Source organism: Oncorhynchus gorbuscha, linkage group LG25 (genome assembly GCF_021184085.1).
Source record: "Oncorhynchus gorbuscha isolate QuinsamMale2020 ecotype Even-year linkage group LG25, OgorEven_v1.0, whole genome shotgun sequence".
Taxonomy (NCBI): domain Eukaryota; kingdom Metazoa; phylum Chordata; class Actinopteri; order Salmoniformes; family Salmonidae; genus Oncorhynchus; species Oncorhynchus gorbuscha.
Window position 1 is genome coordinate 32,247,170 of NC_060197.1, and position 16,540 is coordinate 32,263,709.

At 41.9% G+C, this 16,540-nt stretch overlaps 1 protein-coding gene across 18 annotated transcripts in view; it reads right to left on the reverse strand.

Moving 5' to 3' along the window:
• Positions 1-16,540, reverse strand: part of adgrl3.1 (adhesion G protein-coupled receptor L3.1) — a 329,225-nt gene that overhangs the window by 16,854 nt on the left and 295,831 nt on the right. For all 18 annotated transcript variants that reach the window (XM_046328067.1, XM_046328082.1, XM_046328081.1 and 15 more), the window contains 2 exons: positions 9,651-9,717; positions 8,324-8,415 (listed from right to left, as the gene is read on the reverse strand). In XM_046328067.1, the coding sequence (XP_046184023.1) occupies positions 8,324-8,415; positions 9,651-9,717 (159 nt within the window). The remainder of the gene's footprint in view (positions 1-8,323; positions 8,416-9,650; positions 9,718-16,540) is intronic.

Below are 16,540 nucleotides of genomic sequence, written 5' to 3' on the forward strand. Positions count from 1 at the left end.
CCTCAGGGCTAGCATATAAGGCATAATCACTGGAAGGCAAATTGCATATGAACACATGTGAACACAGTATTTTGAATGTGGTGCCCGAGGGTTGTGCCAAAGGCCTTGACAGATAATTAAGCTCTGAATACTTGTGCTAGTATAATCAGAAATACCTGTGCATTCAAAATCAAGGAATTTATGAAAACATAATTACTTTATTCAAAGCTTAAATTGCACAGTACATGACTGCATCCCTCGTGACGAACCGGGAGATTTGGTTCTGGGTTCGGAGATGACTTCCAAGAGAAGTGCTCCTACTGTGGAGAATATTGATGTGTGGTACTATGTCTGTATGCATTCCCTACGACTTGACCCGAGAGCGTCACTTAACATTTAGTAAAGGCAGGAGGTGATATCAACATTACTCATGACTTTGTTGTGAGAAAATGAATGGTTAATGAACGGTGTGTCATAAATATGATGGTCCATTTTACTTACTTGATCTCAGGTTCGTAATCCTCATAGCTGACCGGAATAATCAAAATAAATGAAAAACATCAAATTAAATCAATAATCAAACAAAACACCAAAGCAAATAATAAAATAAAAATGATTTTGAAAGCTACATGCTTACATTTACACACGTTGCCAAAAGTATGTGGACACCTGGTTGTCAAACATCTTATTCAAAATTATGGACATTAATATGGAGTTGTTCCCCCCTTTTCAGCTATAACAGCCTCCACTCTTCTGGGAAGGCTTTCCACTAGATGTTGGAACATTACTGAAGGGAACTTGCTTCCATTCAGCCACAAGAGCATTAGTGCGGTCAGGCACTGATGTTGGGCGATTGGGCCTGGCTCGCAGTCGGCGTTCCAATTCATCCCAAAGGTGTTAGATGCGGTTGAGGTCAAGGCTCTGCGCAGGCAAGTCGAGTTCTTCCACACCGATCTCAACAACCAATTCTGTATGGACCTCGCTTTGTGCACGGGGGCATTGTTATCCTGGAACAGGAAAGGGCCATCCCCAAACTGTTGCCACAAAGTTGGAAGCACATAATCGTCTAGAATCTTGTTGTATGCTGTAGCGTTAAGATTTCCGTTCACTGAAACTAAGGGGTCTAGCCCGAACCATGAAAATCAACCCCAGACCATTATTCCCCCTCCATCAAACTTTACAGTTGGCACTGAGCATTCAGGCAGGTAGCATTCTTCCTGGCATCCGCCAAACCCAGATAGGTCCGTCGGACTGCCAGATAGTGAAGAGTGATTCTTCACTCCAGAGAACGCATTTCCACTGCTCCAGAGTCCAATAGCAGCGAGCTTTACACCACTTCAGCCGACGCTTGGCATTGCGCATGGTGATATTGTGTGAAATTGATATTGTGTGATATTTCATGAAATTCCCAACGAACAGTTATAGCGCTGACGTTGCTTCCAGAGGCAGTTTGGAACTCGGTAGTGAGTGTTGTAACCGAGGACAGTCGATTTTTCAGCGGTCCCATTCTGTGAGCTTGAGTGGCCTACCAGCTCTTGCTCTTGTCTATGGAGAACGCATGGCTGTGTGCTCAATTTTATACACCTGTCAGCAACAGGTGTGGCTGAAATGGCCAAATCCACTAATTTGAAGGGGTGTCCACATACTTTTGCATATATAGTGTAGTTAAAGGAGAGAGCTCAGGGGGACTACCACAGACACAGACAAAGACAAACAGGAAATACTGAAAACATGGCTGATCAAATAAAACACTATACTGATTACATCCAACGTATCTCCAGCCAGAATCCTCTTGCTCTCACTCGTATTTTGCGAGTGAGTTGCAGGTGCTAAACCTAATTATCTCGGGCGTTTCCACTCCTCAATAGATACAGGTGGGTCTCGGCCTCAATCGTAAGAAATGGTCCAGGTGCGATGGCAAAAATAAATGTATGAAATTACTGGGGCCAACCATTAAACATAATTTTCCCAGTTCTATCTTAATGACCTGTTGGGGGAGGCACTTCATCAAGCTGGTTTACCCCTAGACGGTCAGAGAGACGAGGGTGCAGAAAAAAAAAGAGGGAAATATTGACCTGGAACTATGGACATTTTGAAAAAGGGATGGACGACTCGAACAGTGGAAATTGGATAGAGATGCCAGAGGACATAATAAAAGTAGTAGGGAGGACATGAACAGGACATAAATAGAATATTTATCATATCTTTCCTGGTTTGTATATTTCAACGTAATGAGTAGTGGATCTGGACACCGTTGCTTTTCACATCTGCAACTAAGAATTGATGATGATTGTCATTTTCCCGTGAGGGCTGTCTTGGAAGAACATGGTTCAAGGAAGTAGATATCCCCAACAACAAGTATGTCCTCCTGCTTTCACTCTGGAACAGTTCAAAACATGTACTTCATATGAAGCCTTTCTGCATTGTTATTTAAAAACGTCTTTCAAAAGTGCATAATTTATTCCTGCATTTGATTATTTCTTTATTTAAGTTGAGAAACTCTCCTAATTAATCCCGTACCACTTTCAGTCCTACAGACCTGGGCCCATTGCCAAAATAGCTTAAGTAGCTCCCGCTGAGCCAGTGAATACCCTCGCAATGATGCCACTCGAGTGACACGCTCAATGGTTCCACCGCCGCAAAAAGAGCACTTGTGCGCATTCACCGGAAAACGAGGGAAAAGCGTTCATTGTGTTAATAGTCGGGTATAAATATCAAAAATGAAAAGAAGCTGAGGAGTAAAGTGTTCTAATACAACAACCACATTAAATTGGCACCAATTTCCTTTTTTAGAAAAGAGACAAAAGAGCCAATTCTGAGAGGTGATATGCATTTCAAAGCTGATCGCAATTGGTCAATTGAGTCGCCTTTCACCTGGGCATAAAAGAGTCTCATTGGCGAGTTGAAAGGAAAGAAGAAATGCTGTGATCTACTCAGCGGGATGCTAATTGTTTAACTAAAGCCATGCATCTGACAAATGTTAATTACCTGAAATTGTTGACTTCAGATATAAATTTAGAGCATTTGACGCAGGAACAGGATCATTTTTAAAGCAACGATACCATCTTAATTTGCATATTCTTTCAGGGTCTATTGTAAGGGGATTCCTCAACATGTAACGAACTCCTCAATTTATTTGCCATGAGGCATATGCAGTACATCTACTCCCTGTGCTTTAAACAGTCATGAAAGAGTCGTGTCATGAAAAAGCGCACATTTCTCAGCATCTTGTGGACTGCAGTCATGAACGCTCAGCCATTTCCCAAAAATAGGGTTCGACAAAGTTTAGTAAAAGTTTGAGTCAGAGAGGAGAACGGCATCCAATTTGTGCCAAAGGAACAACGAAGCTAAATCTTAGAGTACCAATACCAGTGGGGGCGAACATACAACGGGTTACGCCAACACAGCACACCACAAACGGATGAGGAATTGCTAAACTACTGCCACATGGGAAAGAGTACTATGTTTAAAGGGAAGGGTAATGGGGTCCACACGCAATACAGTATATGTGAAGACATAATAGTGCAGTCCTCTGTAGAAATACGTTACATCTTACCAGTGCCATTCCACAATAATGATTCCATCATAATAACGATAGCTACCACGAGGAAGAAAATATGAAAGAAAAAGAATAAGGGGTTAAAAACAAAAACAAAAATGATTCAATAAGACAGAAAGGGTACCATGCAGTAGTAATCAAAAGAAAAGAAAGTGAGAGAGTGTGAGTGAGTGAGTGAGTGAGTGAGTGAGTGAGTGAGTGAGTGAGTGAGTGAGTGAGTGAGTGAGTGAGTGAGTGAGTGAGTGAGTGAGTGAGCATGGAACATTCATTACAAAACAAAGCAACGCGATGAAATGAATGAAGTTTAACATCAAAATATAAAGAGCACAAAATATAAGAGAAAGATCCTACTTCATTACCAACTAGCAGGAGTCGAGACTTAAAGATACTAAAATATCTCCATCAATTTTACATTGTTAGTAGCAGCCCACGTTGTTAGTGGCAGCCCACGTTGTTAGTGGCAGCCCACGTTGTTAGTGGCAGCCCACGTTGTTAGTGGCAGCCCACGTTGTTAGTGGCAGCCCACGTTGTTAGTGGCAGCCCACGTTGTTAGTGGCAGCCCACGTTGTTAGTAGCAGCCCACGTTGTTAGTAGCAGCCCACGATGTTAGTAGCAGCCCACGTTGTTAGTAGCAGCCCACGTTGTTAGTAGCAGCCCACGTTGTTAGTAGCAGCCCACGTTGTTAGTAGCAGCCCACGTTGTTAGTAGCAGCCCACGTTGTTAGTAGCAGCCCACGTTGTTAGTAGCAGCCCACGTTGTTAGTAGCAGCCCACGTTGTTAGTAGCAGCCCACGTTGTTAGTAGCAGCCCACGTTGTTAGTAGCAGCCCACATTGTTAGTAGCAGCCCACATTGTTAGTAGCAGCCTAAATCATATCGAACTTGATGATTTGGAACTGATGTGCTACAGTCCATTCAAAAGTAACCAAGTGTGTATCCATATTTTGACAAACTGTCAGGGCAGAGGGGAAGCATTGGACACACTGACCATGTCTGCATCCCAAATTCCCTTTATTAGTGCACTACTTTTGCCCAGGGCTCATAAGGCTCTGCACAATAATAGGGTGCTATTTGGGACGTAGTCCTGGTGAATGAGATACATAAATCTAGAGGTAGGTCTATCAGACGCCAGAGCTGGGAGAGAAGGGGTCGTGACATTTATGGTGTGGTCTAAGAGACAGTCCGCAGGTGAGGTTTCTGATTGGCCAAGGTAGACTAGTGTGATAAATCCTATGATGCAGAGAACGAACGCAGGTCAATATTCTCTCCACAGACAAACAAGGCAATGCATCTAAAAGGAACCATCTATAACTCATTCACAGTATTCTTAGACAAAATCGTAACACTTGCTTGATGAACGGCTAGGGGGAGTTCAAAAATCTTGTCTTTACTAAACTTTAAAATGTAAACAAAAAAGGAAGTGTTTGTTTCTCCAGTCGCCGTTAAAAACACTCAGTTGGTGATGATTATCTACTCAATAACCCGTTAGGTTCAAAATCAGGTCACAGTATCAACAGCTGTTGTCAAACGTGTTATCACTAAGATGGTTGACCTACTGTACAGGAAAACAGTGCATTCGGAAAGTATTCAAACCTCTTGCCCTTTTTCCACATTTTGTTACGTTACAGCCTTATTCTATAATTGATTAAATATTTACATTTTTGTATCAATCTACACATAATACGCCATGTTGACAAAGCAAAAACAGTTGTTTATTAAAGTTTTTGCAAATATTTTAAATCATTTTCTTACATAAGTATTCAGACCCTTTGCTATGAGACTCCTGTTTCCATCGATCATCCTTGAGATGTTCCTACAACTTGGTTGGAGTCAACCAGTGGTACATTTAATTGATTGGACATGATTTGGAAAGACACACACCTTTCTATATAAGTCCCCACAGTTGACAGTGCATGTCAGAGAAAAAAAAACAACCCATGAGGTGGAAGGAATTGTCCGTAGAGCTCCGAGACAGGATAATTCTGTTTTTCTAGAAACCCGTTTTTGCTTTGTCATTATGGGGTATTGTGTGTAGATTGATGAGGTAAAAAACACAATTAATTGTATAATCAGGCTGTAACAATCAGGCTGTAACAACAAGAGGAAATGTGAATTATTATGTGGATTATAATATTGGACATTTTTTGTAGGGGTGCTACTTTTTATGTAAGGAAATATCAGTGGAAGTGGAAATGACAAACTTCAGAAGCCTTTTTACATCTCAAACACACTATAAGTGTAAAAAGGAAAGTTCTTGCAACAGGGTGCTTCTTGCAACAAGCTCCTGCAACAGGGTGCTCACATTAAGATCCTAGAATGACACAAAAGCAAGCTAAACTGATGGTCATTCTTGCTGTAATAAGAGTCCATAGTCGCAGAGGCACGACAGTATTCATGGCCCATTATTACATATAATCACATTTACTAACCTGGTTTTAACTGGTTGTTATTGAGTCGCGGATGTATGCACAGCTCTGGGCTTTAAACTCTGTCACACCAACATGTCTCAGACTGCTATCAATGGTATCCAACAGATTACTATTGATTCTGATACAGACGGTCCTGTCCAGTCGAGTGTTTACCCAGCTCTCCCATCAGCTCGGGATTACAATTTAGACAGGGATGTCACTCGGAGTTCACAGAGCAGGCATCCTCTGGAAAACTGGCCTCAACACCTGCTAGAATGTGAACTATATAATGGGTGTGTGTGTGGGTGCGTATAGGAATAAAGCGAGAAAGAGTGTGAGTGTGTGGCGGGTTGTGTAAAGTTTTGTGTGTGTGTGTGTGTGTGTGTGTATGTGCACACTTGCTGAGAGTACAAGGCCAGCAGAGGCTCACTCCACTCTGACAAAAGCAGTGACAAGACGCTCGAGATGGTGCCACTAGTATCACTGCCTTAAAACACACTGATGCCACCAGTCTTCAAACAGGAGGACAGGTAAAATATAGAAAACAACTGGAGGATTTAGGACTGGTAGAGGCAGAGAAATGACTTTAGCCTAGCCACAAAATAAGTCTACCCTGACACCTGGTTGTAATCACACCAAGTCAACACCACAAAAATGCTGTGTCATTGTATTGACACGGCTCCTAGAGGAGAAAAGGCCCCACTGTGTCATTATGCCCTAATGTTAAAAGACACGACCAACAAATGACCTTGAATTACACCACATAATGAACACTTAACACCAGCAAAGATGGGCATAAAACACAGATGTGATTCAAATTTAAAATGAACTAAGTCTAGGATTGACCAAACCTTCAACATTCTATCCAATTGTTATTGTGGTGATATCACAATAGATGGTTATTTTGTTTCCCAAAGCACAGTGAGTCACAAGTCATAGGCTGTTCTCTCTGCTACTGCATGGTAAGCGGTACCGGAGCGCCGAAGTCTAGGTCCAAAAAGCTCCCTAACAGCTTCTACCCCCAAGCCATAAGACTGCTGAACAATTAATCAAATGGCCACCTGGACTATTTGCATTGACATCCCCCTTGTTTTTACACTGCTGCTACTCGCTGTTTATTATCTAGACGTAGTCACTTTAGCCCTACCTACATGTACTAATTACCTTGATTAACCTGTGCCCCCGCACATTGACTCTGTATTGGTACCCCCTGTATATAGCCTCGTTATTTTATTGTGTTACTTTAGTTATTTTAGTAAATATTTTCTTAACTATTTCTTGAACAGCATTGTTGTTTAAGGGCTTGTAAGTAAGCATTTCACTGTAAGGTCTACCTGTTATGTTACAAATAACATTTGATATTAAAACACATTTATTTATACTTATTAATTGTCACTCATAAATTGCAACGGCAGTTAATCTTTTACTGCGGTGCGCTCAATCAGGGTCGCACAGAGTGTTTCTTGGTGTTCTTACACAAATCTACTTTGAAACAAAAGTATACACCTCACACACATGGTTATGGGCTTAATAAGGAGACACCTGTATCATGTCAGATATAGAGTTGAAATCTATTACATTGAGTTTGCATCCCAATATTAATTATGAAAAAAATATGAAAAACATCCACCCTTGAGGCCAAGAGAGGGTGAATTTGGTCAATTGACTGCAGGGAAGGGCTACAGTGGGATTTCTAATGTCATTCATATTTTCATATCCTGAGTGGCAGGGTGCGAGCATTCACGCGAGCGCACATGTGCAGCACGCATGCAGGCGTGCACACAAACAAACACTTCCCTTTATGAATATTCATCAGCGTGGTAACCGATGACGACAGGTCAGGTTAATTCCACCAGATTGTCTCTTGGCCTCTCCTGCCGCCGACAAGCGTGCACTTCAGATAATGAAGGACGCCTGCCGTAGGACCCGTCTCATTTGAACCCTTGCCTCCCCTCCACGACACAGCCTTTAGTGAAACTGAGAGGTTATGAACCTGGAGGACTGCGCTTCCTGCATGGCCATTCTCACCCATCTTTATGTGTTTCGAGAGGTTCACAAATAACACAGGAGTTTTTCTAAGCAGCCACACATCTCATAACTATACGGCTTCCATCTCAAAGTCTCGGCTTATTGTGATGTACGTGAGATCAATCGTTCCTTATAATACCTTTGTTTGTGTAAAATTTTATTCAAATATGACTTACAGTTAACATATGTTTTGTATATGTGGCCCGGGTGAGAATTGAACCCACAAGCACCATGCTCTAACACACTGAGCCATCGGAACCTGGTTTGCCATGTTAGGTTACCACTGGGATGTACAGTCCAAGCGTCGTGTGTGGAAGGTCCCAATAATGCCTGGAAGGACGCGTGACTTACTTGATGTTGTCGAGGCAACCCGAGTCGGGTTTGAGGATGGCGGTGTGGTGGAACATCTTGTACAGCGCGATGCCAAGGAAAATCACGTTGAGCTGGGAGAGATGGAGTGAAAGAAAGGAGAGAGCATAGCTTGAGATGGAGTTTGTGTGTCGTAGATGATGTTTTCATTTATTTTTAAGTCGGGGAGACATTGTTAGAGCTGGTTGAGTATGTAGTGTAGGAACAAGATGCGGTTTTCCCACTTTGCCAAATAGAGCACAACATTATATGAACGTTGTATACAGTATCACTACCACCTAGGCACTGAGTGGTGCACTGAGCTCTTTCCATGAGAGACTGGCCAGGTGAATCCAGGTGAAATATATGATCCCTTACTGATGTCACTTGTTAAATCCACTTAAATCAGTTTAGATGAAACGGTAATGGACCAGCGGTAGCGCCATCTCAAAATAGTATGGCCCCCTCGAAATGACACCAATTGAATTGTAACTCATAACACACTGTGCTGGGGAAGTGACTAGCCCTTTTCTACATCTCTTCTACTTATCCCCCCCCCGTCCCTTCCCCCCCGTTCTAGAGGGACTACGATTCCAGAAGGAGTCAGCCTTTCTTAGTGGAAGTATTCTGGCTGTTACAGAGAAAAAGCATGAGTCATGAAGTGGAAATAATAGTGTTTTGTGATTTCAGAACATTGGAGCGTGTAGAAAGAGCATTAGACATGCATTTCGGGTTTTGAAAATATCTAAGTTAGGAATTAACCCGTGAGAGTGTGTGTGTGTGTGTGTGTGTGTGTGTGTGTGTGTGTGTGTGTGTGTGTGTGTGTGTGTGTGTGTGTGTGTGTGTGTGTGTGTGTGTGTGTGTGTGTGTGTGTGTGTGTGTGTGTGTGTGTGTGTGTGTGTGTGTAATTTACCTCAGCCTATGCGGCTTCGGAGTGCCTGCTTGTGTGCCTGTGTCGGATTGTGTGTCCTCTCTCTGTGCCTCAAGGTACAAAGTAATAGTAAACCTAGTGTACGATTCTAGGTGGATGTTCTGGGTGAAAATCAATCATAAATCGTAGAGAGGCATCACTTGGTGACTGAATTCTAAGTGGAGGTCCTCTCTCCCTCAGCAAAGACATCTCTGTCGGTTGTGCGGCAAAGCGACTAACCGCAATACTTCACAGTTCACCTCCTCATCCATTTCCCACCATGACACATGACCAGCAGTGGCTCATACCCAACGGTGTTAGAGGAAAGTGGATGTTCTCTCTGGACCATTGAAGCAGTGACCTGGGGGGCTAAATGGGGTTAATGAGATAGTACGGGAGTGGGGAAGAAGGGACGCTTACCATAATTATCAAGGTTGCCGGTCCTATGAAACTCCAAATGAAGTAAGTGTCCAGACGAAGCCAGCACCTGGAGGGGAGAAGAAAAGAGAGAGAGTACATCATTTATGGAATATTATCATCATCATCATCATCTTGTCTTGTTTGACCATCTCTGCTACATGAATACAGAGAATGTGTGAGAGGATAGTACAGTGGAGAAAGAGGGGGGAGGGGGAGGGAGGGAGAAATGGAGAGAGAGAGAAGGGGTTGGGGAAGAGGGAGGGAGGGAGAGAGAGAGAGAGAGAGAAGGGGGTGGGGCAGCGTAGAGAGAGGGCGAGAGAGAGAGAGCGAGCGGTATAAGGTGAGGCCAGCACACAGGACATACATCAACATGGAGGCTGGAATGACAAAGAGAAATGAGCACTTCAAAAACACAGTGCCGCAAGGGGGTAGGAGAGTTACGACCATTGCATGAGGGTTTGGAGGGTGGGATTTTGGAGTTTCAGTGCCATAACTGCTTAAAGGGTGTGATGGTCACAACAGAGTTATCAAAGGACAGAGTAACAAAACTGTAAAGGTGGTTCGGGGGGGTGATGTTTCCCCTAGGTACAGGTCCCCTCCCCAATCCTAAATTTAAAACTAGAATCCTTAAATTGCTACATCCATTTTTGGCCTAATAAATGTATGATATAACCCCATTGACTCTTACAACTTGAGCTTAGCTCAAACCAAAATATACACTTTTCACTTTTATTTCACTTTTTAACTTTTTGTTTGTTTGTAAACAGTGTAAATGTAAACAAACACTGTACAGCCCCAAAACATGGTTCAAACTATACATTTGATACCATGGATGGTCAGTCCTTCACTCTACGTCTCTGATATGATCCTGTCTGCAATACCTCCAGGCTGGTATGTTAACATGCTTATTAGGCTTGAGATCCATTCCATATCAGGAGTGGAATAGGGACACAGAAATACAGTTCATGCTTGGAAAAGTTTGCACAGAAAACAATGGAATAAATTCCATGCCCTCAACTGAATTCCATGCCCTCAACTGAATTCCATTCCCTTAATTGAATTCCATTTCCCACTCATTCCCTCATTAAGTAAAATGAAATTGAACTATCACAACCATTAACCATATGCACACTTTTACCTTTTTTTACACTATTGTGCCGACCCAAACCATACTATGCTGGCTTTCAGGTGCATTTCCTTTCACGTTGTACTTTCCAGCAACTATGGGGGGGATGTGTCAGCAGGCCAGTGCAGTATGGCTCAGCTCAACTAGTGTGAAAAGGCCTATAGAGACCTAGAAGAACTGTTCAACCTCATCATGCTAAAGCTAGACTCAGCGAAATGACGTTGCAACGAGCAGCACTGGAGATATTGAGATGAGCGAGATGCTGCACTGAACCCCTCTTACAGTCCATTACCACATCAACACATGCGCTTGCTTCACTTCTCCGGGCAGTTATTCTAGGATTTAAGAGCGTTGGACCAGTAACTGAAAGGTCGCTGGTTCGAATCCCTGAGCTTACAAAAGGTGAAGAGGGTATTGGGTTAAATGGGGAAGACACATTTTGGTTGAATGCATTCATTTGTGTAACTGACTAGGTATCCCCTTTCCCATCACACCAATACATTGCAGTTACAGTACACTATTTGGCTGATTGAACTTGAATGGGCCCAGATATGATCACACAGGGCTGGATGAACTCGAATGGGCCCAGATATGATCACACAGGGCTGGATGAACTCGAATGGGCCCAGATATGATCACACAGGGCTGGATGCCGGATGAAGGCAATACTGGGACGACAAAAATGAAGCTGATACATGACCTGCTAGCTAAATTATTAATCGTTTCATCTCCGCCGCTGCTAGGTAGACCTCCATTTTTGGCCATCTGAAATGACAGCTTCTTACTCTGTCGTCATTCAGACTGACAAATAGGCAAAGTGGAAGGGGCAACACTTTTTCTGTAATTCAACAGCATTTCAAGGCAGATTGAGAGGACAGCACTTGGCTTCGGACAGTGCGGCCCGTACTCGAACATTGGAAGGAAACGCAACAATGCAACTGGAGGTTTAATGATACTGTAACGTGCCACCAGTGTTCCCTCTAAGCTGCTCAATAACTGCCAGCCGGCATGAGATTGAACTTTACTAAAAATGTACACCATCTTTCCTGGTTTTAAACAGATACATTTTCACATCTACTGTGGAAACTGGGATTGAATCAACTTAATAACACTCCCTTTTAATGCAACAAACCAAATCTAACTTCAAGACTATGTTGGTGGTTTTGATTTAGGCTGAGCCTGCTGAGGAGCCCATTGGCATACCCTTGATCTATTTCATGGGCATAAGCGGTTTTTCCGTCACCCTCTGTCAGTGTAGCTAGCCTAGATGCACATTTGAGATCACAGAGCAGAGCCGTGTGTAGCTGCGTGTGCACATTAGTTAGTGATTTTCTAGCCCGGTTATAGCTAATTTGGGTCAGCAATGAGGGAGTGATTGCTTCCTGCAAGAGCACGGAACGTGTAGATATCTAGCAGTCTTTAACAAGCGAGTCAGATAAAGAGCTTTTTTTTGTCTTAAAGGGGCAGTGTCCTGTTTTGAGACACGCTTGAATATGCAAATAAGCCAAAAGGAAGAGAGTATGAATTACATTTTGTAAAGTGGTTTCTTGCATCATATAACACAATACAATGTAATTTTCAGTCACCTACTTGGCCAATTGTGTTACAGATCATTTCTTAAATGTTATGAAGTGATTTGAGCTTTTAGACTAAAACATCAGCCCTAAAATGGTTAATGTCAAGCCATGCATAAATGTTTTTAAAAAGCCTAATGGAAGGTAGGCCGACATTGAACACCACATATTGGCTATTGTAGACGATATCATAGAAGACAACAGCTATATGTGGAAATGTTTTGTTGATAGGCCACTATGATAGGTCTACATTATTCTCAAATAGCCGCAATAGCGTATGGCCACTGTCTGAAAGTGTAACTTAACACTAGAACCACCTGGCCCTACAGCCTATAAGTACCTTATAGAGAAGGTTGAGAAAGTCCTACTGAAAAAGTCTATAGCCTATTTTCGACACCACTTCCAGACTGACGCATCAACTTTCTAACAGTTTAATCAACACATTTGATATGTGCTATTGGAACAATAATCATTAGGTCGTGTTTAAGGATGTCTTGGGTAACATTAGAATACTAAAAAATATGATTTAAAAATAACATAATTGCATTTTCATTAGTTTCGGTTACTCTAGGCCCCTCAAACTCAACTCTGGACATTGAAGTCAGTCTCACTGCATTTTTTCCCTTGTACCCTTCTAATCAAGGATGATTTAAATCTGGGATACCAGGTGGGTGAAATGAATGATCAGGTAGAACACCAGCAGGCTCCGGACTGCTGGTAAGAGCGGAATATACCTGCTCTAGCCTATAAGTAAAAAACTAAATCACAAAGAAATCCTTATAATTTTGTTTTGGAAGGTCTAAAGAAACATTGTGGAAATAAGAAAATGTATTTGAAAAATCAGGATAGCATATTATGTTACCAATCTTTGCTTAGTAGCCAGAGCAATGCTGTCGTGCAAGTGCTGAATGGTAAGCGCTGATATTCTTTGAAAAAGTGATATTTAAAAATAGAGCCGCACCTTTTGAATTTTCAGAGTTATTTGACATAGTGTCATAGAATGCAGAATATGCTCTTTCTGGTAGTATATAGAACCTTTGACCTGCATGTGACTCTGAAGGAGGATTTGATCAAGTGATGCTCCTTTCCCTGCATATGTCAATTCCAAGCTGTGGCCATTTCTTCACGTACAATTTGACAACATAATATTTTCACTCATCAGACTATTGTAACATCTAATTGGGTCTTTAGGCTAACTGTTATTACGTGTGAAATTAGTTTTGGTGTTGTTTAGTTCCTGTGTTGTTTAGGAGTAGTTTCGATGGGCCGGCTGTGCAGGCTGACTGGCAGCGTTTGCTTCCGCTAGCTCATCAACATGGATAGAGTAAAATACATGTTTTGCGATTTTCGTTTGCCTCACAATAAATATGATAAGTAATAGAGTTATAGTAAATAAAACAGTCCCGTAACAGCATCTATTTACAAAGTAAAACGTAAAAGAAAATATCAACCCAAAGTGCACGGTGAAATGATTTGTTAGAAACATGGGCGCCAACTCTGATAAATAGGCTTAACACACACTCATCATTACACTATTGTTGTTCTAAATTAAAATCAACCTCTTCACTCTCTTTGCCATTCAGTAAGGCCTAATTTAATTTCAATTGTGAAGTTAAGTGCACAATTATTTCCTATTCAACTATTTATCATTCATTCAGCGAGGAGAGAGAGTCTCATTAGCGCCTGGCCGGGTACCAACGTCCTACAGCACATTGTCTTGGCGGGTTAAGTTGGGAATAGGTGTGAGAAAATAAAACTGGTAAAAAGGCTCTAAATACTTTTCTGTTTGTGATTTTACAAGTCTGACAAATGAGCAATGTAAAATACAAACATTTAGGAAAAGTCAGGGAAGAGACAGGAAGTTGCTTTTCTTGGGGGGTGGTTTTTATTGGGGGGTTTTTTATTTACAAAATCACAATGTCAGTGGCCGTTGGTCTATTGCAGTTCTCATGTTAAAGTGGGTACAGCTCAGCATTCACAGGTAACGCACGCCAGATTTTGCACAAAATGCTTGCAAAATTAATGTTTCCACTCACAAGACTTGAAATCTGCTCAGTGCCGAACATTCTGTGTCACCTCGAACACGGACTACAATAGTGAGTGTTCAGAAATACATACTGAGTCCTGAAAAATATATTTATTTTCTTACATGAAATGGCCCTAGTGCAATATTCGCTCGTGTTTCAACCATATTAGGTGTCAGTAGCGTTATTAGACTACAGTCGCAGCTACAAGCTCAAATGCCTTGGCCGAGTATGTGCAATTACATCACACACCAACACGCTCTAGCACAGTTATGGTGCCAAAAGAGGCTTTGAAAGAAAATAAATACAGATGGGTTAGCTGACGTTGTCACGGAAACGATGCCCACGCTTCAATGGGGCAGAAGTCCATGAGTTGTTTTGATTCTGGATGGCCAGATAGCTAACAACACTACTTTCCATTCACAGTTTCTATGCGAGTAAAGTCATACTGTATATTTGAAGGAAATCCAGACTATTGTGATGGAAACAGGATGTTTTGGTCCAATTTAGCATTTGAGCTAACCCTAACCCTTTTCCTAACATTAACCTAATTCTCCTAACCTGCCACGTTAATTATCCTAACCCAATGCGTAGGTTCTCCTAACCTGCTATGAAACGTAAAAGCTGATGTTAATTTGACAAAAGCTTGATCCCTTCTAGCTATTAATGGCTACAAATGATAAGTTATGAAGAACTTCACAGGGTGGTGAAAGTGCACGGTATGAGCTTGATGCTCCTTTCCCCAAAAATGTGAGGGTGTAATTCTGGTGACATGATGATCGATGCTTGACTGACGTTTGACAAATAAAATCAACATGAACATTTTTGTTCAGACCTCAAAAGTGGTCTCCTGGTTTAAGCATTGGTGTGGAGTTAAACCATCCAATTGTGTTATTTTCTATTAAAAAAGTGTGATTTTTAAGAGGGAAAAAAATGGAAAGCTCACAAAAATTACGTCATTTGGGAGAAATAAATGACTGAAAACGGCAACAACAAAATAATCCCTACAAATGGCACCGCTCTATGGGCCCTGGTCAAAAGTAGTGCACCATATAGGGAATAGAGTGCCATTTGGGAAACAACCAGTGAGTGTTACTTTGGTGTTACTGAGACTTGACAATTCTCCCCGTGGCTCTTATCAAGGGATAAGAAGAGATGTGGCTCTTATCAAGGGATAAGAGGAGACGATGTAAACGCATGCGCATATCAAAATCTTCCTAAGTAGTCATTATGAAATATGCTGAAAGCTGATTTTTTTTTAAAGGGAAAGGGCTGTCATTTCTGGAGAATACTCAAGCCAGCAATCCTCCGACTATCTGCACGTTCTCCTCTCCAGTCATGTCAGGGTTCTGTTTTGCTTTTTGAGCGTATCCATTTTTCCCATGTGCCGGCCTGACACTGCGTTGGCAGCAGCCTCCTCTGATCTTCTTGGTTACGACGCAAAGAGAATAGAAACCCAGGTTTTGTCTCCCAACGTCTAGTGTTGCATACCCGCATCGGTGACACTGATACACAGCAACTTGGCACATTAGTTTACCTCAGAGACACTTTGGAGAGGGGGGAGAGACGTTTAGGTTCTCTCCAGACAAGAGAACCTAAAGAGACTTAAAGTCACGTGTGAGGACATGAGGGGCTCCACGTATGCCAAGGTGTCTAAAAGCAGTTTATCTGTTGCAAAATGGACAGAGATGCTCTCAAAGTTATAACAAACTGTCATTATTAAATGTCAGCTAAATGATCAAGTGAATTATTTAGGGTGAAATGTGAGCTATGCGGCTTTTTGGTAAGGCATTATATGAGTTCACCTCATGGTATATAATTTACAGTAGAATAGTATATACCCCAAACCTAGGGCTTTTAAAAAAATGAATAAATTCACTGTTCATACAGAGATATTGTCCCTAACAGCTAACACAATCTAACATTAGTCTAAGAATACTCTGGCAATGTAGACTAGACTACTTCCGGTAAACAGTTGAAAATAACAGATTGTGGAATCAATTGGAACATGCTGCTATTCAAGGAACAGAAACACTTATAACACACTTACTGTTTAACTCCTGAGCGAATTAGCCCCATAACAGCCTAAATGGAACTACGCGAGGGCATGTAACAAAAAACAATGCTTTTCATTATGTTCTCTGTCACTGGACTCACTTAGAGATG